Source organism: Grus americana, chromosome 3 (assembly GCF_028858705.1).
Source record: "Grus americana isolate bGruAme1 chromosome 3, bGruAme1.mat, whole genome shotgun sequence".
Classification (NCBI taxonomy): domain Eukaryota; kingdom Metazoa; phylum Chordata; class Aves; order Gruiformes; family Gruidae; genus Grus; species Grus americana.
The window spans coordinates 32,208,401-32,235,308 of NC_072854.1; the positions used below are offsets into that span (position 1 = coordinate 32,208,401).

At 37.8% G+C, this 26,908-nt stretch overlaps 1 protein-coding gene across 7 annotated transcripts in view; it reads left to right on the plus strand.

Moving 5' to 3' along the window:
- The window catches only part of ADGRB3 (adhesion G protein-coupled receptor B3), a 475,142-nt gene extending 448,480 nt beyond the window's left edge, over positions 1-26,662 (plus strand). For 6 of the 7 annotated variants that reach the window (XM_054821234.1, XM_054821236.1, XM_054821233.1 and 3 more), the window contains 5 exons: positions 1,038-1,077; positions 3,479-4,122; positions 15,398-15,433; positions 23,804-23,908; positions 25,853-26,662. In XM_054821234.1, the coding sequence (XP_054677209.1) occupies positions 1,038-1,077; positions 3,479-4,122; positions 15,398-15,433; positions 23,804-23,908; positions 25,853-26,041 (1,014 nt within the window). In that variant the 3' untranslated portion in view covers positions 26,042-26,662. The remainder of the gene's footprint in view (positions 1-1,037; positions 1,078-3,478; positions 4,123-15,397; positions 15,434-23,803; positions 23,909-25,852) is intronic. The other variant, XM_054821235.1, reaches the window with a different exon arrangement.
- Positions 26,663-26,908: the final 246 nt, after the last annotated feature.

A 26,908-nucleotide genomic window follows, 5' to 3' on the forward strand; every position in this document is an offset into this window, starting at 1 on the left:
TGTTCCTCTCAAACCAAGTCAGACAGGAAGAAAGTGTCAGAGATTCTAGAGGGAGAATCTATTTAGTGGCTTGCATTAAGGAGGAAGTGAAAGTCTCAGTACGGCAATTTGGATTTACTAATTCTGTTTGGGAGTATATTAAGACAAAATATTGGTCCCTTCACTTTCAACAACAGTTTCTCATTGACTATAATGGGGACAGGACCAGGCCCAAAAAAAATGCAAGGCTCAGCAAGCAGATGCCCTTCAAAAATGATGACTCAAAAAGAATCCAATGTTTGGACTTCAGAAGCAAGAAAAAGATCAGTTTTATTAAATATTTTTCATATAATAAAATTTTTGTGGAAATAAAAACATAATTAAAAATTACTTGAATTCTCTAACAGAATAAATAGTTTTGTTTAACTGGGAAAAGTGTGCTTGGATTTTTCAACTGTTAAAATTAATTCTTAGCTCTTATAACTTTTTTTTCCCCATGAAATAAAAAATAGTTGTTTTCAGGGAGTACAAATTTTATGTGATTACATTAATAGCAAGGATGGACAGAATGTTATATAACAAATAACCACTTCATAACAAATTAATGAAGTTTCAGACAGGGTGGACTAATTGGATTACACTTACTTAGAGTAATTTGTATTGCAGGCTATTTTCCATACTTCTGTTTATAAAAATGCTATGAAAAGCTTCCTTAAAGATGATCCTTCAATGAGATGTAGAAGTTACTCTTCCATATACATAAGAAACTATACACTGTATCGTTTTATTAAAATTCTATACTCTACTTCCACCTATTTTATTTTATTTTTTCTGGTCAGGCAGCATACTTTGAAAACCACCCAGTTATACTTTAGGAAACTTTGTAAAGCTCTGCTGTTGTAAAACAATACACTTCACCTTCTCAGCAACAAGAAACCACTTTTAAGAGACTATGACTCTGTAAGTAGGACATTTCAGAAGCGCTAGTTGGCAAAAAGGTATTGTGGTTTAGTGTTCAATTAATAATTGTTGTCCTGTTTTGTTGTTTCTTGTTACAGACTGATTTTGAAAAGGATGTGGACATTGCTTGCCGGTCAGGTAAGAACATCAAGAGACTCTTTAACCAACAAAAAGAAGTCTTGTACTACCTCCTTGTGAAGTGAAAAACCGAAAAATATCAGGGTTTATTTGTTTACAGCACATATTTATAAATGTAAGCAAAAAAAGTGATGCCACTGTACGAATACATTTATTTTATTTTCTTACAAAAGCCTTTTAGTAAAATTCAGCAATTGGGAAGCAGCCAAAGGTGTGATTGTCTATCAGAAAGCAAACAGTTTTGGAAAGAAAATCAGTCTTAACACACAAATCTTTCCTTGCCCTGGTACACAAGCAAATGTGAAACAGTCGTTTTTCTGTTAAAAAAAAAAAACCAACTAATATAGCGTACCTTAACAGCTATGTGTATGAAGCATGCATCAGTTGGTGTTAGTTTTAAAGAGGGTAAGTTTTTTAGGACTCTAAGTGAAATCAATGACAGCTTAAGCAACACGGTGTCAGGAAAATGAAATTTGATTACACTTTACTGGAACAAGTTGAGGGGTTTTTTAAGACATTTCAGTAGCGTGATCTTTAATTAGTCAGCTATGTCTGTTTCCACATATTACAAATAACACATTTCAAGCAATTTATTTCCCAACTTTGCTTAAATAAAAAGTACAGTGTAAAATAAATGACTATTTAAACCCTATAGAAATTTCATAATCTAGGAGATATTCCCAAAGGGCGGTTTTTCCTAGGGAGGCAATGCTGCCTAGACACCCTCAGTTTTCAATGAAGAGAGAAAGAAAGAGAGATAGGGTGTCCTCTCCACAGGGTGAGCCAGGGCAGAAGCCTGACTTAGCTGTTCTGCATCACCCACCTGAAGGACACTGCCTCTCTTCGCTGGCTACATGGGGAGCCAAGAATGCTCATCTCATTAAGGTAAACTCTGAGTTTCCAGTCACCCACCTTTAAAAAACTGACAGTTCAGTTTCTTGCAATATGATAGTAGTTCTTCCATATAGATTAGTTTTAATATGCACGTGTATTTTGAAGGGAGCAGGATGGTACATTGTACCACAAGTGCACGTCTGTCACCATCCACTTCAGACAAAAGTCCAGCGTTGGCTCCACGTAGCTCCTTTGCCAACGTAGCTCTGCAGTACGGAGAGCCTTGACAGGGCATCCTTAAGGAGATGGACTTTGGATACAGTTATGAGCAAGCTTTAATAGAAAAACATTTAAACTTAGTGTCTTCTAATGAAAGATTTAAGAACAGGACACTGGTTGAAGTCTCTTAACCAGGGTGACTGGAAACAATGAAGCAGCCACACTGAAGTCAGGTATTTGTGCACTGTTGTTCAGAGGCAAATTGTTCTTTTCATAATGGAAAGACGAGAGGCAGTTTTGTGTGAGGTAGGCGAGTGGGATGCCTTATGAGTTGCTTGCTATGGAACATGGCAGTGAACTGACAGGTACTGGGGGATCTGGGTCATCAGAGCCCTCAGGCTACCAAAAGGGATGTAAATGTAACACCTGAGATACTGCAAGTTGTCTTACTGTCTCAGCCCATGAGCTGGATCTTATTGCACAAGCTAGCACTAATATTAAATACTAAAATATTTTCAAATGGGACAAGGAAATCTTTGCACCTAGCTGGAATAAGCCCAGTAATTGGTTACTTTTTTTTTTTTCTTACTCTCTATCCTTTTCCTTTCATTACAAATGTTGAATTATAGACTTATATTTATTTTTTAAGATCAATAATTGTGATTGAATAGGTGCTTTGCTTTTGAATGCATCCTTCGGTGCTCCTGGACATTTTGTATTCTATGACAGGATTAATAACATTTACATGTGGATTTTACCCCAACAAAAAATTGCTGGATGTTGATACAAGTTAACACAGAAGAGTAAAAAGTCAGTGAAAAGGAACATTTAGGAGTTCGGGAACACATGTTCATAGTTATAATGTTATGGTAGGTCATTACAATGAATTGACAAAATTATTCTGCCTAACAATCTATTTGACATTTTCCAGGAGGTTACGTGGAGTTAATAATGGCAGTACAGATGTCATAGTGCATTTTTTTGGAAAACCCATAATTGAGTTCCATATGGCAGACTTTTGCTTAAACTGTAGGTCACCTAAGATCTATGTAAGGCAGTAGGAATAAATGAATGAGTGTTTTAATTTATATAAATGACTGAGGCTTAGTCAGAGATCTGTGTCAGTTATACACAGTAGATTAAGAGATGTTGATTTAAAAAAAAAAATCCCACCAAAAACCCCCACCTACCCAAAACAATATTTATAGAATAAAAGTTATTAAATGTATAGAAAAAGGGTTAAGAAGATGCACTGGTAAAGGGAGTGCTGCTAAATAAAGCCACAAGAAAAAGCAGTGTTAAACAGACATGGTTTCATGTTGTAAGGGTTCTGTTCTTTGACCCACAGTTCTGCATAAAGACATCGGACCTTGCAGAGCAGCTACTATAACAGGAACACTTTCTAGAATTTCACTAAACGATGAAGAGGAGGAGAAGGGACCAAACCCTGAAGGAATGAGCTATTCTACCTTGCCTGGAAACATCATCTCCAAAGTCATCATCCAGCAACCAACAGGTCTCCACATGCCTATGAGTATGAGTGAACTGGCCAATCAGTGCTTGAAAAAAGACAACAGTGAGTTGCGAAGGACTGTCTATTTATGCACTGATGATAATTTGAGAGGTGCAGATATGGACATAGTCCATCCTCAAGAACGGATGATAGAAAGTGACTATATAGTTATGCCCCGGGGCTCAGTAAATACCCAGCCATCGCTGAAAGATGAGAGCAAAATGAATATAGGCATGGATACGTTGCCTCATGAAAGGCTGTTGCACTACAAAGTTAATCCAGAGTTCAATATGAATCCCTCTGTAATGGACCAATTTAATATCAATTTAGACCAGCATCTTCCCACCCAAGAACATATGCAGAATTTACCATTTGAGCCCCGCACAGCAGTGAAGAATTTCATTGCCTCGGAGCTGGATGACAATGCAGGATTATCAAGAAGTGAAACTGGATCCACAATATCAATGAGCTCTTTAGAGGTCAGTGGTGCATAAAGAAATTGCATGCTCTGTTGTTCTAATTAAATGATAAGACAATAAATTGTGTCTTGTGTCTAAGGGGTGAAGCTAATGTTTTCATTCAGTATAAATTATTGTTTGGGATCATACACTGCTGTTCATATTTCTCTTATTATCAGAAGTGTTTATACCTAGAAAACAAGATTAAAGTTTCAGAGCCAGTCTGTATGAAACTCTATCATTCTGGAGATTTAACATTCCACACGACCGCAAAGGATTTTGTGACCTACCAGGTAAAGTCCACTGGAAAATACTGTGTTGCTATGAGAAGAAAAACTGTTCCTGCAGGATACAAGTGATAATCATTGACCCTACCTGCAAGCACATGCAGTTGAAAATATTTGCCATTTTATTGCTGACAATCATATCTGTCTCAGATATGATAGGTCTTATTCTGCTCTCACTAGTGTAAATCTTGGATGCTTCCATCCAATAGTTCACCGTTTACTGATTTAATTTTGTTTGCATGTGTGTGCAGGCATTGGTACAACTGATGTGTGCAATAGGTACAGGTGGACTTCATGTGGAGTATCCTAGATTCCAGTCAGATTGCGAAAGTGAACTGAAAAGCTATTAAAAGGTATTCAGTTCATTACTCCAATCTGTCTGTGGGATTTAAACATTATAAAAGCGAAAACTACTTACATCATTTCTCAAGATTTAAGTGTCAAGTACTGCCATTGCTATTAAGCTTTCATTTATGCAAAACCACTAGAGTTGGGAATACATTTCACCAGCATTTCCAATGTTATGAAACACAGCATTTGGTGGGAAAGAAAAAGAAAAATGAGAAAAATATGGTACTTACTCATTCTCTGAAAGAAGTAAAAAATGGAAAAAAATTCTACCGTATGTGCAAACTTGAAGCCATTAGCTATTACTCTACGATGTTTGGACCCGTCTGTGTAGGGAAACAGAGACTTTACCTGATTTTTCAGTTGTCAGACACAGAACTGTAGCCAATACTTCATAAATTGGGGATACTTGCGGATTTTTTTTTAAAAATGGAGTTGAAGTTTTATATGTGGATTGACTGGAGAGTTTGGGCAGAAGATCAGAACTTAGTTTCTTTTCAAGCTTTCACAGTGAAATATTTTCCATTCTGTTTATATTGTGTGTGTACTATCATTAGTTTTTACAAGACATAATTTAACTGAAAAAAATAATTGAAAAATGAAGTGTGGGGCTTTGCAAGTAATTGAATAGTATTCACTTTTGCTTGTTGTTAAAGTGAATATGTTAATCTTGGGACAAATTTTCAAAATTTCTTCTAAAAGATAGTGTAAGTGCTTGCCCACTCAGTACTCAGACAGTGTCTTTCAAAGCAAGTTTGCATTATTAAAGAAGTTACTGCCTTCAGCTCAGGTCTATTAGTTAATAGATCTCGGTGGTGCACAGGAGTTCTTCTCCAATTTAATGCAACCCCAGAAGCAGGATAGCTAAGGTCACCTTCCAATAGTATCCTCTCCTACCTATATACAATACCATCGTTCAGATACTTTTCGTCAGATATAGACACTCAAATCCAGCCCAGTTAAGATTAGACATATGGGTGGATATCTAGGGAACGTTCCTAATTTCTTGAGAAGATAGACATACCAGCCACCGTATCACCCTCTCCATCTGAGGTCTAAATTACTCTCTGGTGGCACCTCTTTCTTTCCATTGGTGTTAAAGGCCATCTAGGAGACCTAAAAAAAAGGAGACATTAGTTAAGTTGTAAAAATTGTGACAAGTATTACTTCCTCTTACACAGAATTCCAAATCCTGAGGCCACTTTGGATAACGTGCCTGAAAAATCTATGAGTATAATGTACTGCTCCTTTAGAGTTAAGGTTTTTAACTGTGTTTGTATCATATTTTAAGTGTACCTTTAAGATGGGTTATAGACCAAATCTGAATCACCATTCTGTATATAAATTTTATGCTCAGAAGAGATGACTAAGTATGTAGTAGAAAATGTAGTACAAGATAATAAAATATGGTGGTAAATATTTAGTCTCTTCTAACTTGGTAAACATATTAGGTTTAGAAAGCTGTATTTTGGTCCAGAAAGCTGTAAACAGTTATGTTATTAAACCTAACCGAACCCAGCATAATTCCAAGTATTAGGGAAAAAACAGATTATTAGGGCAGATCAGAAATGAAAGGAACTGGTTTGGCTTTTGTGTCTGCCTTTGTGGTTCTCAACACTACTTGATTATATAGCATTACTTCATCTTTTGATAAGGATGTGCTGCAATGAATTGAAGATAGGAACAAGAAAAAAAAAATTGCACATAGAGGGAAATCAGAGTCTCAAGTAGATCTCGATAAAGACATCCAGCCAGATAAAGAATGCGATTATGTTTTTATGTATGCAGTGTGTAAGAAGCGAGGGTTGAGGTAAAGCCCCAAAATGCTATCTGCTAGAACTGACCAGCTGGATTAACTTTTATTGCTGTCATACATAAAATAAAGAAGGGAAGGCAAGGGATTTTTTTCAAAATATTTTTGATGTCCAGTACATTATAATTTTAGAAGATTTCAAGACCTTTCAAAAGACAAGGCTTTGACAGACACTATGGAGCAGCAAAGCCTGCAGCAGGACATTCAAGATCATTCTGCCCGCATTTTTCCAGACAGAGCATGACTAGACCATCTCTAAAGGAGAAGATCCTGAGCAGTAGGAAGCCTCCCTCTCCTATCGGCTCGTACTGCTGTCCCACATGAAGTCCAAAATAAAAGCATGTGGATTTCTGCTCTATAGGGGCAGTTCCCCTTTCATTTCTCTGAAGAAACAGAGGTGTCTCAGACAGGTGGTGGAGGCCTCCTTTTGTGTCTTCTGCAGAGTACAGGGAGTTGGTTTCCTCTACTGTTTTCCACTTTATGTTTCCAGGTGCTTTCTCTGGAATTAGCATACTACTATTATTTTTATCACGTAATTGTACATTGACTGTCCACTACCATGTGAGTAAAACACACTTAGGCAGTTGTGACCCGTGTTAACACAATTCTTCCTTTTTTAAAAACAAATTACGGTCAGTAATTATTAAGAACATAATAATGGGAATAGGTTATGCAGCGGTTAGAGAAGTTATCATCTTATCAGAATGCCTTCAGATGTTGTGTGACGCATTGTCAGCCAAGATCCACCCCAGCTTCTGATTTCAGAAGGGTAATTATGAACCCACCAAAATACTGCAGGAGTAACTGTTTGCAACTGGACACCCAGTAAAATACAATATATTGACATACATACAATAGTTCTTATTTGCCCACTTATTTTATGGTAGATGCTAGTCTTTGTGGCCATAAAATTGAACTAGCAGAATTAGAGGACACTTTGGAAAAATAAACCATAAGTTTTTTCACACCATAAAATAACCTTATTTCTTTTAAATTTCATGTCTATCTTACCAGTGAAACACTAGAGTATTGTGTTTCAAGGAACCAGTTTGCAGAAATATATGCATTATCATTCAAAGAATTCAATATGTTTGGAAAATTTAGCTTTCGACTAACATCTTTACCTTCCTAAGTTCATTAAATCAATTATTTTCTGTATTTGGCACATTCCAAGAGATGACCAGCCCTTAGAACAATATATGTCTATTCAAATAATTAAAAAGCATATATAAACACATAGCCAAAAAAAAAAGCTATTAAAAGTGAAGGCTGAAATGTCGGGTCCTCTTTGTGTTCTCTTTTATTTAGACTTTGTATTTATTATGATCATTGGAGACGGATGTTTTGGAACACATCTATAATATCAGCATGAGAATGTATGTCCTGACTTTTAACTCTGCAGGGAGAATCCATCACCCCTACCATTAGACACCTAAATGTAGGCAGTCCCCTTCTGATCTGGAAAAAGAATTTTCACATTTGGCTCCCTTTTAGAGTCAATGGAGAGAAATAGGCACTTTTAGGGCACTTTTAGATATCTGCTCGAGGACAAAGTAAATTACATGCCCTCAGTGCAGGTGTCTCTTTTCAGGTGCCATAGAGGAAGCCAGAATGAGTAGCTCAGACATAAACATCAAAAATGTTGATGTCCTAAATTTAATGTCAGATGGATCACAGAGTGTGCCACAAACTTTCTTCTAAAACTTTCTTCTGGTTTTTATATCTACATATTTTTTTCTCAAGAAAATGCTTAGTTGAGAACAATCAAATGCTTTATTATATATGAAAGAATTTCAGTTTTCAAAAGATAGTCTGAGAATGCCATAATATTTACATACAAGTATTGCCCAGATAAGTATAAATTTAAGGATCTGCAGATTCCCAATGTGTAAATCAGTGATTTTTTTATTTTATTTGGTATGTACCCAGTAGTACTCATGCAATTATAGGCACAGGCAGGCATATTAGTACATCATGGAGTTTCTTAGGAGGAGTAATTGAACATCTGGCTAATCTCCTGCACATCCCTTATAGGCATGGATTAAAACTGGCTTTGCTACTTTGGCATCAAAGTGGCTTGGAGTGTGCTCCTTCAGTTCAAAGTGTTTTGATTTTAATGAAGAAAACACTCTCGATACACTCTTTTGGAATGGTTTTTGTTTTGAAAATGTACACTCAAAGTGGTGTGCTCATTAAAATGAAATTACTTTGAAGTGAAGTAGTGCATTCCCAGCCACTTAGATCCGGGGAAAGGTTAGGCAGTTTAAATGCAGAGGAAGAAACTGATCTGTGCAACATGTCTCCACAATAAGTAATTCTTTCCTTCTTATTGTGAAAAAAAAATGCAAGAGGGAGTAGATACCTACTGCCTGACTATGCGAGGAGACTTGCTTCGTTACCTTTGTGGAAGAAGAATGGCAGGTTCTTTCAAGGGAACTATGGTTAGTGTAGTGTGAGCAGAAATGGAAAAAAGCTGAAAGGAGACAAAGACTTCTAACTATTATAAGAAGAAGAACATGCAAAGACAGTCAATAGAAACATTTATTAAAGGGAAAAAAGATCATCTTCTTTAGAAGAACAGGAAGGAAAGGACTTCCCAAATGGTTTGCCATGTAAAAAACTGGAATTCTCTTTCGAGTCTCATATCTTCCTTCTTTATTCTTCTGTCTCAGTTTCCACTATGAGATATTTATGTGGAGTAAGGCATAAAGCCTTTAGATGGGAAGTCGATTGTGTGACCAGAATAATCCTTCTGTATTCATTCATGAGAGGTCTTGATACATTCAAAGACAGTCAACTCCAGAGGTCCTGGTCCAGAGTACTGGTGGGGGACTTTAGGAAGAAAGTACAGTGACAGCTGAGAAAACAAAGGGATACGTTAAAGATAGTGAAGTGCAAAGGAAAAGTAAAAGTATAGATAAAGAGGAGAGAAAAGAAAGACAGACATGCCAAAAAAAAAAAAAAAAAAAAAAGCAGAAGTGGAGAAGAAGCTTAAAATGAAAGTATTAGGAAGAATGAAATAAAAGCATCAGGGAAGGAACAAGGTCTAAAATAAAAAAAAAAAAAAAAAGAACAGGAAAAGAGAGAAGAAATACGCAGTTAAAACAGTCAATCTGGTCAATAAAGTACCAGAGCATCAGGCAGAACAAAAGCAAAATTGTGTGAAGTCATTTTGATTTATGATATGAGAAATAAAAATAAATAAAAAAAAAAAAAGAGAACAAAAATAGAGAGACCAGCACCATAGGAATTTCCACTTTATCATGTTTCCACATTGCATTTATTTTCAGGCATTCTGTATCCCAGATTTCTATCTCTCACATTCCTCATTTCATTCTTCAATAAGCTGTGGAGACAGTTCTTGCCAATTTTGCGACTCTCAGTGAAATGAAGTCTAGCCGTATAACAACCTTCTCTTTCTTTCACTTGAGTGAGTAGGTCTCAGATTCCTCTGACTTCAGAAATTGATGCAGCTTATTTTCAGGTTACCGTACAGGAGTGGGGGTAGAATCAGGCAGGGCTGATTCTAGTAACTGAAGATGTAAAGAACTGAAATTTTAGTCAGTATTATGAAGTGTAGCATATATTCCAGACTTTATATTATAAGCACCTATCTTAACTATATATGATTCTTAAGAAACACATTTTCAATTGCTTGTCCATTTAAGAAATGGTACGTTTCCCTGCAAAGCCTTCTGAAACACAAACCAAGTGGTTTTGGTTGATTGAGTAAATACATATGCAGGTTACCCTATAAAAAAAGGGAGCAGCAAACCAGAATAATTTGCCAGAATAGTTTTAAATTGAGATCTCTGAAATTATATTTGTGCTGTGTGTTGATGTGCTAAATTTGCTAGCATATTTTCGAGACTTAAAATTCCCACATTAAAGAGCTAATTCACTTTTTCATGAAAATTTACTTGCTTAATATCTAGCTGATGTTATGAACTATATAGCCAACATAATCTTCTGTTCAGAAGCTAAGGATTTTTTCAGTCATATACACACAAAAGGCATTTTAAATCAAAACTGTCTATCCACATTCCACTTTTATATCTCTGAGGGCCAAAAAAGATTTTCCTTTAATTTTGTTCAGGGAAAAAATCCTCCCCAGGCTAAGATCTCGTATGTCAAATCTAATCTCAGAGTGAATTATATACTGCTGATAATAAGGCTTTATATTAATGGAAGCATGGTTATAGCCCTCACTATAATATGGTATCTCTGGTTTCAATTATACTTTGCACAATGCAATATATCTTCAGGAGTATTTCATGTAATTAATCAGGTAGTGGTGTAATGCAGACTAGAATAAGGAGAAAACCAGGCATTTGTCGTTTTACAGAGATGGAGAGGGATTTTATTAGTCATTTAGTGAGAGCAGCTCTTTCCGGGTGCCAGCGGATTAGTGCATGCTGGTGTATGGAAATTATTCTTCAGTATTCTATTTTTGTCCCTCAGTGAGCAGAGTTTAAAGTTGCTCTGGAATTACACAGAGAAACTATACATGATTAGCACAAAGTAAAATTGATTTAAAATAAATTACTACTGCAGACCGCTTTTCACTTTGGTCCTGGCATGAAGAGGGGAGAGCGGTTCTCCATAAAATGGATTTTATCAATTAAGATCAAAGCTGTAGAAATCAGAGATGGAAAAAATCTTTTCAGGTCATCTCTTCTCTCAATGCAAGAACATTTTCTACAGTATATTTCACTAAAACATAGTCAAACTTCACTTTCAAGACTTGAGTGCAGAGCTTCCACTGTTTCCCTTAACAGATTCTTGCATAGTTACATAAACTTTCTTTACTCCCAACAGCATCTCTGAAATGTCCTTTTTTCCCCCCTGTTTTTTTCTGAATTACAACTGATTTTTCTCACACCAGCTTTGTTTATCATTATCTCCTTCTAAGGTTTCTGAACAAGAATCTGTGTTTGCCTCTCCCAGAATCAATTTTTAAACAAGCCGTACCACTCTCTTATCCTTTCCTCTTGATCAGGTGTTATTAACTCTTTAAAAGTACTTTTTGCTGCTCTCCTGTGAGATTTCTGCAGTTTACAGGCACGATTTGGCATCTGTCAGCGTAGAGCACCGATGCAGAACTGTCACTGGAGTTGTTCAGAAAGGGCTATTCCCACCCTTGCCTGCTTAAATGGAGACATGACCCTTTTTTTGTAGCCTTTGTAATTGTGTGTGGGTTGCAGCTCACTACTTAACCTGTATCCCTCATATTATTTTTTTTTCAGAATTATACCAGCTAACTCCCTGCCGCTGAATAATAGCATGTGTCTTCAGCATTTTAAGCAGTCTTTTTATTAGTTACCCTTGCAGGTCTCCAGCATTTAGGGCTCTTCAGCTTGGAGAACAGATGACTCAGTAGTGAATAAGGAATGATTATTCATATTTCCTATAATATAAAAAACAGGAGCATCAAATGAAATGGCAAAGGGATAAACAACATGATTTCCTTTGTCATGTCATGCATATTTAAATTGTGGAATTCACTACCCTAGCACATTTTGGATTTCAAAATTAGGAATAATTATAAACCATGATTAGACTAATGGAATAATGTAAGAAAGTGTTATTAAGCTCAACAGAGTAAGTTCCTCCCAAGGAAATTCCTACACTGCCGGTGAACTAAGGAGGGTATTGTAGCAGAAATGTCAGTTTATACTTGCCCTTCCCTATACAATTCCTGAAGCATCACTGCAGAACCTGGTCAAATGCAAAATACTAAATGAGGCAAACCATAGACACTATCCTTTACAGTTATTTGTTATTTATATTCTACTAACATTAATACTCATGTGGATTTTGAAAAAAACACCAGCTTCCAGTCTAATTTTTATGTTGGCTAAAATCATTCTCAGTTTTGCAGGTGGGAAAAAGGAACAGCTTTTTGAAAAGAAACGTACTGGTGTGACCAGTTCAGCAGCTCATTTGATGCAAGAGATTTTTTTTCCTCCTTACTCCACTTAACTCAGCGGCTGGCTTTTGTTAATTTAAATTGTAGAATGAGCCAGATGGTTGATTTCTGAAAGCATTTAGGTATGTGTGGAAAACCCCGTTTTTCTCAGCCAAAAGAGACATAAGAAATAAACTTCATATAAGAAAAAATGCATATATACAGTCACAATTAAAGTGATGATTTGCATGGTTTAGGCTTGTATATCATACAGGAACTAGGGGAAGAATTTAGTAAAATGACAACTTCTAACTGGGACCGAAGGGAACCTATTCCACCCTTGTAAGATTCCCAGCGACTTCATGTTTCTGAATATGTTCCCTCTCTCAAAAAATAACATTGCAGTCATTTCTAGGCAATGATGTAGTAGCCAGGAGGACCTGATGTAGTGGTGTCAGTGACAATACTACAAATAACTTTTAGTGGCGCAGGATCACATTCATAACCAGCATCCTTTGTTTTTCAGAAACTTGCAGAACTTTGCTGCTACTGTTGGGACCTGTGGCAGTTACATACTTTTTATATCTTAGGACAATAAGCTCTGACAGCACTTGTGCTGTATTTCACTGTATGCTGCCATGGAAAAAAGTGAAGCGCAAACACAGAACAGATGTTCTTTACTACAGAAGTTTAAAATAAATCTGTTTGTGATAGATTCTTGTTGAGCCCTGGAAAAACCCTCACTGAGATATACCTATGGTATGACTTGTTTGGTCATAACTGGCATGATCTAACAGCAAAATTGCAATAGTTACCTCTTTCTGACAATAGCACAGTTAAATATGTGGCAGTCTGTTAGAAATATCTTTTTACCATGTAAACAGTGATAGAGTTATCTCGCTGCAAAACCTAATAATCCAGCTATGCCACGGATATTTTCACTGCGGTCAAGCAAACTTAACGCAAAATGCAAATACTCCAATTTTATAAATCACAGAATCTCACAAACTACACATTTCTTCCTAAATTTTCCATGTTTTCACCGAGGGTTCTCAGTCAGATGGCTCAATATCAGGTTTATTACTGAACTGTAGCTTAAAAATAGCTTTTCCAAGCATTTTTTCAAAGCTACTCCTGTAAACTTTACCTCATTATCTGCTGTTCTTCTTTTGTAACCGCAGAGCCTTTACAGTGGTAGATGTGCTCTAATTGCACCTTAAAAATAGATCCTTCCCCATTAGGAATACGTAGATTTCTTCAGGCGCTGATTTACTGCAGAACGATGACGGCCTATGTCAAAGGTACACTGGTACCGTGGCCCTCTTAATGTAAGTGAGAAGTAAGAACTTAGCTGCTTGAAGAATTTGGGCATAGTGTCCTCATATTTTTCTTACCTCCAAGACCTTTGTTGTTTCCATGTTTTCGCGATACTTTTTTGTGCAGAATTGTTTCACTTTTATTTTGAAATACTCTCTTTAAAGTGTTCTAGGTTAAATCAAGCCTTGCTGGTTAAAGATAGCTTCTCCAAAGCTTGTTGTTGTTTTTTTTTAATTGTATTATAGTCTGTTCTTTTATACTGCCTCCCAGCTCTTTAGGCATCAGAGTGTGTCGACAGTGTGACAGTGATATTCTTCATATTATTGTGGATTGGAGCATCAAAATTTTACTACAAAACCAGACAATATGTCACAAAGTGGTATTATCAAGGGCTCAGAGACCAAACATTTTCTGCTTTCCACAACTGAAAGACTTGTAAAATTATGCCTTACAATTGTAAGAAAACAAAACAGCCTACTAAAACCTGCATGTATGTTAAAGCAAATAAAAGTAAAGCCTAACGAAGCCAGTAACATGACTCATCTTCACTTAGTGGGTTTGATTTGTATCTCACTGCAGAAATTAGGTGCAATTTGAAAAGGTTTGTTCACCATGACTTAAAGCCATCCTATCCTACCACAAAAATTAAGATTAAATTGTAGCAGCAAACCTTTTTCTTTTTTGGGGGTATTTTTCCGTTCCCTTAACTTTCATTCCTGAAGGGGAATGTACTTTCCTTTCCATTCACATGTTCTTTGCTCTCTTTTCAGCGCTTCCAACCCGGCTTCTTCTTTCTACATCTCTTTAGTCTATTGCAAGCCATTCAATTTCCAACCTTAGGGAAAAAAAAAAAAAAGATATTTTTATCTCTTCTTTATAATATCTCTGCTTCTTTCTGATATAATTTGACGTTATAATTGGTTTCTTTTAGAATCTGTAAAAAATTATGTGCTAAATTATTTGTGATATGTCCAAGCAATCATATTCTGTTGCATTGTATACAAGTGATTACTTCACTAGTAAATCATTCTTGCTTTATATCAGATGCTCTGAATCAGATTTGTCATAAGTGTAGAACAAAATCATTGCTTTCTCCATCCAGATTGTCATTGCAAACAAACAAACTGAAGCTATGGAAACTGTAGATGGCTTCGGCTTGGTTTTGCTGTCATTTATTCCATTAAAAATCAATGGAGTTGTACCAATGTAAGCCTGATCTAGGAAAGAATGAATTTCTATATACCTATCAAAATCTAAATCATAGATATGTATAGATAGCTGTGTAAAAAGAATAAATATGATAATTTGCAGATGCCACAGAAAGTATAGAAATAGATATACCAACAGGTTCAACTGCATGCAAATAACATGCACATTATGCATCCCAGTGAAATGCAGTCTGGTTTATTTCAGAGAAAAGAATACAATATTGGTCTAATAAACTGTATGCAAAGTCATGCATTAATCTTAAATTATCAAGATAAAATCTACAACCTCTTACAGAATACCTAATACATATCTGATAGGAAAACAAGAATGTTACTTAGAATCATTAATATGAATTGGTGAATAGTCCCCTTGTTAATACAACCTCTTTTTTCTTTCTTTTTTACTGCTTAATAGAGAAGAAAATCACGTTATTCGGACCTTGACTTTGAAGTAAGTTTTACTGAATTATTCCTGATTGTTAGAAGTATTTTCCTAAAAGTAAATGTGAAGTGTTCATTTTAGCAGATTTTAGCCTTCTGACATAGGGTTATTCAATTGGTACTGTACAGAACATGATGAGCTATTCATTAAAACTACTTTGGTGCAACTTGTTTGAAAAATACTCTGAGATCAAACTGTCATATTGCAATATTAACCATCATGGTTTCAGTTTTTAATTTCTCTGCCTCTTCATTTTCATCTGGGTTTTCTTCTTCTTTTTTTTTTTTTTTTTTTTTGCTGGCTATCTATCTATTGAAAAAGTGTGACACTTCTATAGGACAGGTCACATCATTGCAGAAGGCTGCTGTGTTCAAGAGATTCTCAATCATTTGTTCTACCTGTCTTTCTTCAATACTAATTTACTGGCCTATGAGTTTCACATCCAAACATTGATTATGAATGTGTCAAATTTTGAATGATGAAGTGCTGCAGTTGTCAAAGCTTATGGATCACATGCTATATAAAAAAATCAAGTTCATGTAAGGTTCTTTAGGTTGAATATCCACAATTTCAGACTTAGATCCCATTGACTGAGAAAGTTTGGTTGTGTTAGTTAATGACCATTTTGTTCTATCTCAGCCAGTATGATTAAGTTTCCTAGAGTTTTGTTTATCTATCATCTGAGGGGTTTTTTTCCTCTACTCTCTAAAAGAAGCAATGCAGCAGTTAGTTTTCAAGGGGATATCAATAATTTATGAATTTGAGGCTTTTGCATAGATTGTCTGCTCAGGCATATTAATATTTTGATATAATTCATTATGTGTGTCTCCGGAGAAGTTGAACAATCATAATATTTGTGTGGAATCTACAGATCTCAGGCTACGCTTTAACATCCGGTGACCACCATATATCAACCATAACTTTAAAAATTACCCTGTCTGTTTGCACGTGCAAACAAAAGCAATTTTGTTATTATTTGGGCTGTAAGCACAGCACATGTACGTTCAGATTTCAGATTCTAGTCCATAGAAAAGAAATCGGTAGAACTAGCAAAATGCAGCCATAGCGGCGGTGACAGAAGCCTTGCAATGAAAGAAGGGTTTGCTTTGGTGACCTGCTTTTGCTGAAATGCTGACCTTCTGTGTCTGATTGCGGTTTCTTGGTAGTTTAACATTATGCCTTAATCTCTTATGTCATTTTCCCCCAGAGACTGTAGCTACCTTAAGCCATCATGTAACATCTCAAATAATGCAGCAGATACAGATTCACACAGTAAGTTTAAGGAAAATAAAATGAAAAGATTACCCTAAATGTGCTTTAGGAAAAATGCATAGAAAGGAAGAAGAAAAACATGAATCGTAACAAAACTATGATGAGCAAGCAATTCTAAAATTAAATTCAAGCAATATGAACAGAAGTTTTGTAATTGTAGTGATATAAAGAATTCTGAATTTTACTGTTCTTTATTGAAAGGTAGGAATATCATGCTATTCACAATGAGAACATTCTCTGTGGCAACAGATACTAAACCACTCTTCCTATCACTCAGAAGAGCATAATCCAACACCCAACAAACACCAGCAATGCGGTACACATTCTGCTCTCAAGAATCCGTCCTCCCACTACATATTTTCTTTTGACTCCCATTATTTAAGATGCTGACACCTTTTTCTTGTCTTGTTTGCAGCTTTGTTGCTCCATGGCCTAATATTTTTAAAAGTATGATTATAATGCAGGAAAATATATTTGTTTCTAAAAAGGGAAGGATGGGGCATTGGGAGTGACTGCTGGGGAAGTAAGAGTGGCAACGATACCGTGCCAGTTGCTGCTGTGTTTTAGAAGTACTGACTCAGACTAACCCCATCTCACCTCCCTGTTTTATGGTTCCTCTGATTAAGCCTGTGGGCTTTTCTGTGTTCTTACACCTAGTATATGGCTGTCTCTCTGAGGTAAAGCAAAATAAAAAAGCCACCTAGATTCCTTCGCTCAGCCAGGCATCCTGATGAAGGGAATCGAGATAGCGTTGTGTGGTCAAAACACTGCTATTCTGATACCTCAGAGCAGCATGACTACAAAATAGAATAGAGCCTGGAGGTGAGGTCAAGCTAGAGTGATTGGCCATACTGCTTAAATGTTTAAGACTTTCTCTGCTTTGTCTGTGACCAGTGACAGCTGGCACTCTCGGAGACAACATCCTTCCACAGTTCTGAGGATAACAAATGCTATGGATGTGGTTCTGAGGACCACAATGCTAAATATGCAGTATGGCCAGACTGTGCCAAGCTTGACTCCCTCTGGCCTTTTCTTTTTGGCACACTCCCAGCAGCATCTACACTCTCAACCTCTCACACGTGTCTCTCTATATCCATACAAAACAAACCCTCAGGCTCTGCCTGTCTTACTAAATTAGACATTTGGGGGAATATTCCTGGGTGCCAAAATGACATTTTTTATATGGATGAATTTTTAGAATTGTCTTCACTATTTCAGTCAGGACCACCCTTATCTCTCCTAACAGTTCCTGAAATGTCCTTAGGGAACCAGCACAACCGAGGTGCCATTCACAATAGGCAATTTGGTTGTAGGCTTCTTATTTTGGAGACTAAGACAACTTAGTATCACTCATGGAGAACATTCCATGACAGATGGTACCAGAGAATGGTCTCAGACATGTCTGACTTACTACTGTAGAGTCACAGTTTCATAGTTTAAAAAAACCACCAAACCTGTGCTAGTGGGCTGCAATGCAACACTCACCTTAATATAGGCAATTTGAAGTAAAAACAAAGAAATGCAAGAAAAGAAATTTTTTTTCTGATGGCCACAGATGACACTCAAAGCCAGCTGCTATGTAGTGTGAACACAGGCAGACTATGATTGTACTCAACACCATAAAATTCTCTCTGTCCCTGTTATCTCCAATATATGTAGAAATACAAGGGTAGTTTTAAGGGCCTTTGCAATGGACTGTAAATAATAAAAGTCCTGACTGTGCTGGGTAGTGTTATAGAAAACTTACATCTTCAGTTGAACGAAAGGGAGAGAGAAAAAGATGACATCAAAACTGGCCAGCCCTTTTCATAGATCTTAAGCTGGATAGAGAGGAGGCTCTCAAGAGTTAGGCCACCTGTATCTTATTTTCCCTTTTTAAATAGTTTACCATTACATTCTTAAATTATCCCTTTGTGTAGAAACAAGAAGACAGACTGTAACATATTGGGTTTAGTCTATAGGCAGAAAGTATTTTTGCTTCGTAATATACTGTCCGCTATTAGATTGTGCAAAACACCGACTAATCTAGTTGAACTTTGAAGTTTGCTAAAATGAACAGTCAACATGCAGCAGCTTCACAGCTCTTTTCTTGCTATTACCAAGGATTAGTTTAAACTCATTTATGGAGTCTGGTATGACCGGTCAAAACATGAGCAAAATTACGGGTGAGGGCGTTTTGGATCCTTGCTGCTGCTGGCTGGCTGTGGTAACGCCAGCTCACTGCCCTCCTACCCCCATCATTATGTTCTGGTTTTCCCTACAGCTGGACAGGTAGCTTTTTCATGAAGACTCAGTGCTAATACTTAGCTGTCAGATCAAATAAAATTCATTCTAATTACGTTGAACAGAAATACAGATGCTGTGGAAATTCCCAGGAGGACTTTATAATAGGTGTGCACTGACACTTAAAAAACATACAGGAGAGTTAAACGCTATTATTGACATGCATTTTAGGATTCAAGATCACAATTACCTTTACATTCTATGAGAGTCTGACTCCTGGATTTCCCCAGCCATCCACCCAACTCTCACCTTTTTATGAGGCATTAATTGGATCTACTCTGGTAATAACATTTATGCCAAATAATTCAGAAAAGTGCCTTATTACGCTGCTCCCCAGGATTCAAGTCATCTCTGGCTCTTTTTGTGCTCCACCCATGAGGACATGAGGATACAAGGACAATTGTGAATACCAGAATGTCCTCTTTTCTTTCCACAGAGCAGCAGACTCACCAGCAATAATGCTAAATTGATCATGAATTGCTGGACCTGCATTCTTTTAGAATTTCATCTGCAGTAGCTATTCATTATAACAACATTACAAACTCACACAAAAGTTTAAAATCATTCTGTTATGAACCTGAAGAACTCTCTTGAAGACAAAGGTGAAAAAAAAAATGCCTGCAGGGAAAAATCCTTTCCCATTCCTAAGTTTGGCAACTGATCATACCTGTAACATCTTGAAAACACAGCATGTTTCCATTATAGGGCTGGGAAGGCATTCCCCCATCTGTTCTTTTCACTTAGCTCTTTCCTACAATATTTGAGAGAGCGCATTTTTACCTGTGACAATACAGAAATTCTCCAAGGCAAATTGAATGCCATTATTATTATTATTATTATTATTACTACTGCTACTACTGCTACTACAACAACAACAACAACAACAACTACTATTACTGTTATTCATGAGATTGACCACAAATCTTCATAATATTTGTGCTTGAGTTAGAGTTCAGCTAAAACCCTGTCATAAACAAAAAAGGGAGCTGGGTACAGAGTTATGTTTGAAGTCCTTCCCATCTTGATGACAGCCATCCACACTCTGAATCCGCTGCTGAGAGTAGGTGCTCATCAGAGTAAGGCTTAGTCTTTTCAGAACTCACACTTGATGTTACTTGTGAGAGGGGGCAGGGATGTCAGTTCAGTCTGACCCCCTTTAGGATGTGGGGCACAAGAGTTACAGACCCTGCAGGAAAGACGACAAGAAGATGTGTGTCTGTAGCCTGGTGGCTAACTCAGGTGCTCCTGGAGGGGATGCGGCATTAATGGGCAAATCCTCTGCTGCACCTAAAGAAGATGCGCTTTCAAAAGGCAGCATGAGAAGCTCCTTTTCCATCCTGTTCAGGTCCTGTTGCTACTACAATCATCCTAGTATATACTGGTCAAGATCTCCAGCTCCGTATTGATAAAACTTATGTATTTCTAATATTGAAAAAGCTGTGTTTTCCACATTGCCCATTTAATAGATAAAACAGGTTAAACCCCCACAAATACTTTGTGGGTTATTTTCTCATAAAAGAGAGTTACCCAACAGAGCGCATTTTCTAGAAAGGAAATAAGATGGTGCTTTCTAACAAGGAATTTAAAAGAAGTCTAAAAAGGAAGAGTTAAAGTTGGAAATTTAAGTTACTGCACCTTCAGTTCAGATCGTTCTTTATAAGCAGTGGGGAGGGGTGGGTGTCAGTGGGTAGGAATTATGGAATGAAAGCCAGGAAAACACAAAGCAACCAAAAGATCCATAGGTACATGTGCATAGCAGTCATTCTGCTACTAAGAGTAAAATTTAAAGCCTTTTTTCTGGCACACTTCCCACTGCAAGTGTTTAATTTCTCCTCCCACCTGCTTCTCCTCAGGATTAATGTAATGAACTAAGACATTTGCATTATTCATATTTGCTATTTAACAAATTCTTGGGTACACAATTCAGAAAAATATCTGAAAGTAGCATTCTCCATATTCCTAGCCTTCTATTAAAAAAGTTTCCAACTGGAGATACTTCTTTCACAGTCATATGCTGTTTCCTGCTTTTAGAGCCAGTATTTTAACCCACCAACTCTGTTTTGTTCCCATGAGCATATCTCCTTATTTCAATAAAAATCTTTGAGGCAGAACCTTTCTTTTATAAATTCTATGTATGTGAAATTTGCTATATATCCCTGTCTACCATAGCAGCAATAGCTTAACAGAATCCCTAGGAAGTCACTTAAGTGAAACTCCCCTCATAAATTTAGATCAGCTATCTCTAGTTAAATTACATTTTGCAAGGAGTTCCTCACCAAATCCTGCAAAATTGTTTCCTTTATTCACCCCACAACTCATGTTAAGTTAATAGGTCTTTAATTGCTTGCTATATCTCATGTCTCTTTCGTGAATAATGTTGCCAATTTCCTGTTCTCAGATGTGAAACAAGTTCTCAAGCTATGGTGGAGCTCTATTAAGGATAATATGGTTATTACAGCATAAGGATAGAAATGCATGGCCAAGAGAGCAACCACATTTCATGAAATTTGTAAACACAGAATGCAAATGAAAGATAAAAGTTAAAATCAGTAAAGCATTATTTGAGGGTCAGCTTCTGCCACTCCATTTTAAAAGGTACTAATCCAGGCTTAGCAGAAGCGTTACTTGCTGGGAAGGGTCACACTCAGGCACTGCGGACATAAGTTTGCAGGGTTTGTCACCTACAACGCCACGGAAAATCAGGCTTCACAATGACCGGACATGCATAGAAGCTGGTGTCCTGCACCTTTTCTATCAACATTAGTGGCTGCTGCCCTGGCTGCAAGTCAAGTTCAAGCAGTTACCAAAGCTTAAGAAAAGCCAAGCTGAGTCCATCTGCTGTTGGACTGAGGTGAAGCATCCTCAGTCCCTCCTGTCCCCTGTCCACCCAGATCACAGAACCACGAGATTGGGTGAACAGTAAGCAGCCTTCAGCTTAGCTCCAGAGGCTAGTCTGAATCCATAGCTGAGCGTGAACTTGCTTGGAAACAACGCAGATGGTAGGCTTGACAGTCTAGGCTTGAACACAGGCTTCACTCTCCACATAGCTGCCAAGGCAGATACATGGCTGAGGGGTCCTCCAACTGTGGGGGCTGTTTGGGGTCCCCACCTCTTGCACAGGAGTGCCATATAATTAGTTTTTGTGGAAGAGTGCCCTGTGCATGGGCTAGAGGGAGGGTGGTTTCCAATTGCCCAGTCCATGAAATAAGAACACAAGTAAAATTGAAAAACTGTGCCTACTTTTCTTAATATGTGTCGTGGTTTAGGCCCAGCAGGCAGCTGGGTGCCACGCGGCCGCTCACTCACCCTCCCCCAGCCGGACGGGGAGGAGAAGTATAACAAAAGGCTTGGGGCGAGATAAGGACAGGGAGAGATCACTCACTAATTGTTGTCACGAGCAAAACAGACTGAATGTAGAGAGGAAATTCATCTAATTTATTACTAGGCAAAACAGAGTAGAGGAATGAGAAAATACAATCAAGTCTTATAACACCTCCCCCCACCCCTCCCATCTTCCCGGGCTCAACTTCACTCCCGGCTTCAACCTCCTCCCCCCTCAGCGGCACAAGGGGGCAGGGAATGGGGGTTGCGGTCAGTTCAGCACACGTTGTCTCTGCCGCTTCGTCGTCCTCAGGGGGAGGACTCCTCTCAACGTTCCCCTGCTCCAACATGGAGCCTCTCCCACGGGGTGCAGACCTTCAGGAGCAGACTGCTCCAGTGTGGGGTCCCCCACAGGGTCACAAGTCCTGCCAGCAAACCTGCCCTGGCGTGGGCTCCCCTCTGCATGGGTCCACCGGTCCGGCCAGGAACTTGCTCCAGCGAGGGCTTCCCACAGGCCACAGCCTCCTTCAGGTGCCTCCACCTGCTCCGGCGTGGGGTCCTCCACGGGCTGCAGGTGGAATCTCTACACCCCCTCATCCTTCCTCCATGGGCTGCAGGGGACAGCCTGCTTCACCATGGTCTTCACCACGGGCTGCAGGGGGATCTCTGCTCCGGCGCCTGGAGCACCTCCTCCCCCTCCTTCTGCACTGACCTTGGTGTCTGCAGAGTTTCTTACATCTTCTCACTCCTCTCTCCGGCTGCAAAAGCTCTCTAAGTGTTTTTCTTCTTCTTAAATATGTTATCACAGAGGCGCTGATTGGCTTTGGCCTTGGCCAGCGGCGGGCCCGTCTTAGAGCCGGCTGGCATTGGCTCTGTCAGACACAGGGGGAGCTTCTAGCAGCTTCTCACAGAAGCCACCCCTGTAGCCCCTCCCGCTACCAAAACCTTGCCACACAAACCCAACACAATATGAATGCCATTTCAACTGCATTTTATGATGATCCGGATGACAAGAAGATGTCTAATTAAAAAGGCATAACATTTGGGGATTTTCTGTTTTGGGTCAGGATTTCTGAGTTCAGTGTTCTCATAAAAATTATTCCTAGAAGGACCATTACAAACTGCTGTTGCATTACTATAGAAATTAAAATATTAGCACCCATACTGAAAACAGAAATTCTAGAAAATATTCATAATGTGCAAGAGAAATACCCTTCTGAGAAACTGCCATCACCTTCAAAATACTTCTAGGCTGTCACTTCAATGTCCCTTGATTTCAGCAACGCAATAAATGTGGGGTAAAAACAGTCTCTTGTACACTGAAAGAATATTAAACAGAGCAGAGAGAAGGCTCAGTGCAATTCACTTCCATTTGGTCAAGTCTACAGGGAAAAGATGGCCCTGCCAAATTCAATTTACTTTATTATGTTGGGGAAAATAATGCTTCTCTTAAAAATGCCCAGATTCAATTATAAATATAAGCAATTATGTTCCATTTTTCAGAAGGTCATGCATACAAGAAAGAGGCACATGGAATTGTTTCAAGAGTTAAATCAGAAATTTCAGACACTGGACAGATTTCGGGATGTACCAAAATCAGGCAGTATGGTAAGTTTTCCTCCTTAGATATTTAAAATATGATGGATCCTTAACAACAACAATGAAACGAGAGTCCTTTGAATTCAGTGTTATTTCCTGAGAAGACCTTACTCTGCACTACCTTTAGATAGCCTCAGAAATTAGAACAAAAGATATTTATAGCAATCTAACCTATCACAACACTCGTTAGGTTTTAAACTCAGCCATAACTAACTCACTGACATCATTAGAGATGACAAGTAATTGAACTGTAGGGAACAGATTTCAAATCTGTATGTGTCTCCCAAGTCTAAAGGACTTCACATAGAGAAAGTAGCTCACTAATGTAATTTGCCCAATAGGGCTTTTATTCTAGCTAGGCAAGCAGATATTAAATTAGTTACTACAAACAAGTCCAGCTAGATTCACCTATATGTGAGACGGTCCAGAAATCACACAGGGTCTCTGTAATGCCATGTCTTTTCCATAATAGCTTTATAAATATTTACCATGGGAAAAGCAAAAATTAAATCATCCTGAGCTGACTCTGCTATCATCATAATTCAAATTTATACACACACACTCATACAGACATGCATAACACCCTGCCTACATCTGATAATCAAAGCTAGGAAATAGTTGATTCTGCCTAATTAAAACAGCTAATTTAGTGTGACATAGTTGTTAGCAGCAATATTATGATTAGTAATAATTTTATATATAATTTTATAATGCAAAAATTTTATATTAAATGGAACTGAGCTAGAATCATTGTATTCTATAACTTTTTCAGAAGAGCTGCCCTCAGAAATGAAGAAGAGGTATTAAGCAGATGTGAGGTCGATGGATTTACATCATTTACATCATCTTAATCCAGCAGAAAATTGGCCCTGATTCTTTGATGAACCTTTAGCTGTGATATGTGTTATTTTGCACCCAGTTCTCGCTCACTTCCCCCTTCTGAGATTTGCAGACATGTAAAGTTTGCATTCGCCCCCCTGTTTGAGATTTTCTGTCCATGCAAAGCTTGAATTAATTCAAAATCTCAAAGGGAATCTCAGTGGAAGAGCTGTTTACTCTGTTTTGCATCGGCGCTATGTTTTTGAAAGGTCTGCTAATAAAAGCTGCCTAGATGAATGGTCTATCTGTAAGACAGAGAGTGATCCAGGTACCTAACTATAGGCATCTCACGCTATTTTAGACAGCCTCAGGTGTCTTAGTCTAAAAACACAGTACAGGCAGTGATGACATAAGTCTCAAGGGAGACCTGCACCTCTCATGAAAGATAGCTGGAGATCAGGCAGAAAATCCAAAGGCATATAAAATGGTGCAAAAATGTTTGGCTTTGGCAACTAAGTCCCACCTAGCATGTTACAGCAGAAATCACTAATTAAATTGGTCTTAGCCCATAATGTCTTTTACCCTATAAAACTTAGTATGAAAAAAAAAAAATCTTTCCGTAGAAAATAACCAGCTTTCAGCACATTAATTCTAATATACATGAGCTCATCATCCTGTAAAGCAAGGTGGCTCTCACAGCTTTTTCAAGGAGTAGGTTTCCATGGTTCTGTCATGCACCTGCCCCAGTTTAAAATCCAGCTGGCAATCTCTGCTTCAAACCACTCCATATTCCAGGCAGCAAGCTCTTCTCAATTACCTTCCCTTCTCTTCTCCCACTTTTCTACACAACCGCTATTAAAAAGATGGCTATGGGTACTGGATCACTCGACCATTCCTCACGTACATTGGGTCTTGTGAAAGAAAGGGCTTAGCTGGCAGCTCAGGTGAGGAGCCTGCCAACGTGTTGATTGTTCACAGAGAAAGAGTCGTTGAACACCCACCAGCCTGGCTCCCTGCAAAGCCATTTTCTCTCTCTGGCTTCTGTGTCTCATGAGAGCACGTTAGCGATCAGCCTTATAAATGGAAAACATATATTTCATCCTTGGTTTTAATTCTTCTTTCCTTGGTCTTCAGGAGAATTCAGCATCGAGCAAGGCTCCGTGGGACAGTTTCAAAACCACGGGCGACTACCAACACTATACAACGATAAACGTATTGGACACAGAGGCAAAAGATGCTTTAGAACTCAGACCAGCAGAATGGGAGAAGTGTCTGAACTTGCCTTTAGATGTGCAAGAAGGTGACTTTCAAACAGAAGTTTAACAAAACTGAAAACAAACTGAACAAAACAAAAAATAATTCATTGCACTGACAATAAAGAGACTTTGGGAATCCTGACGCTCCTGTCTGAACATTGTGACTACTTTATGTCAGGCTCTTCCTGTGCCAAATGTCAGTGGTTTTTTTCGTACAGTATATTCCCACTAGTGCGGCTAGTGGAGAACCAGGTGTACAATTCTTACCATCGTGTGTTGTAAGTACCCGTGGAATGGATTTGTAAGGTAATCTTTATAGATAAACCTCAAGCAACGATTCATGTTGTAACAGCTTCATTTGGTTTAGTTTTCAAAAAACTTCACCATGAAGCACAATGTATATATTTATGCAGTTTTTAAAGTTTATAACAGTCTGTTTGGCCATTACTACACTTTTTACTTTATAATATAAAAGCAAAGTTTTTGTCATTAAATGAATGTCTGTTGAGCTACATTCTTCATTGCTTTAAATGCAATAAAGTAATAATCTCACTTTTATATGAATAATATATTTCACATCTTTATTATTGCAGTTTTCTCTGGAAAGCTCAGAGTAGCTTTCTCTGCTGCAGCTGTGTATAAAATATTTAAAATGTTGTATGGTGTAAATAAACCTTTGTCTACATATCAGTTTCTTAGTGCATTTTATTCTGTATTAGTTATCTTAAATTTGCATATTTATAAAGTTTTCTTTAAAAACACACATATTGAATATGTATTTGGAGTTTTAATAGTATGTTGTTCTAGCTCCTGCAAAGAATTTCTAAAGCATTTTAGTAGGTTTGTACAGCCATTCTGCTTTTTCTTAGGTATTCTTTTGTGACAATGTACCGTATAAATTGGACTTGTCAGAACACTATTACAATTGTTCTGT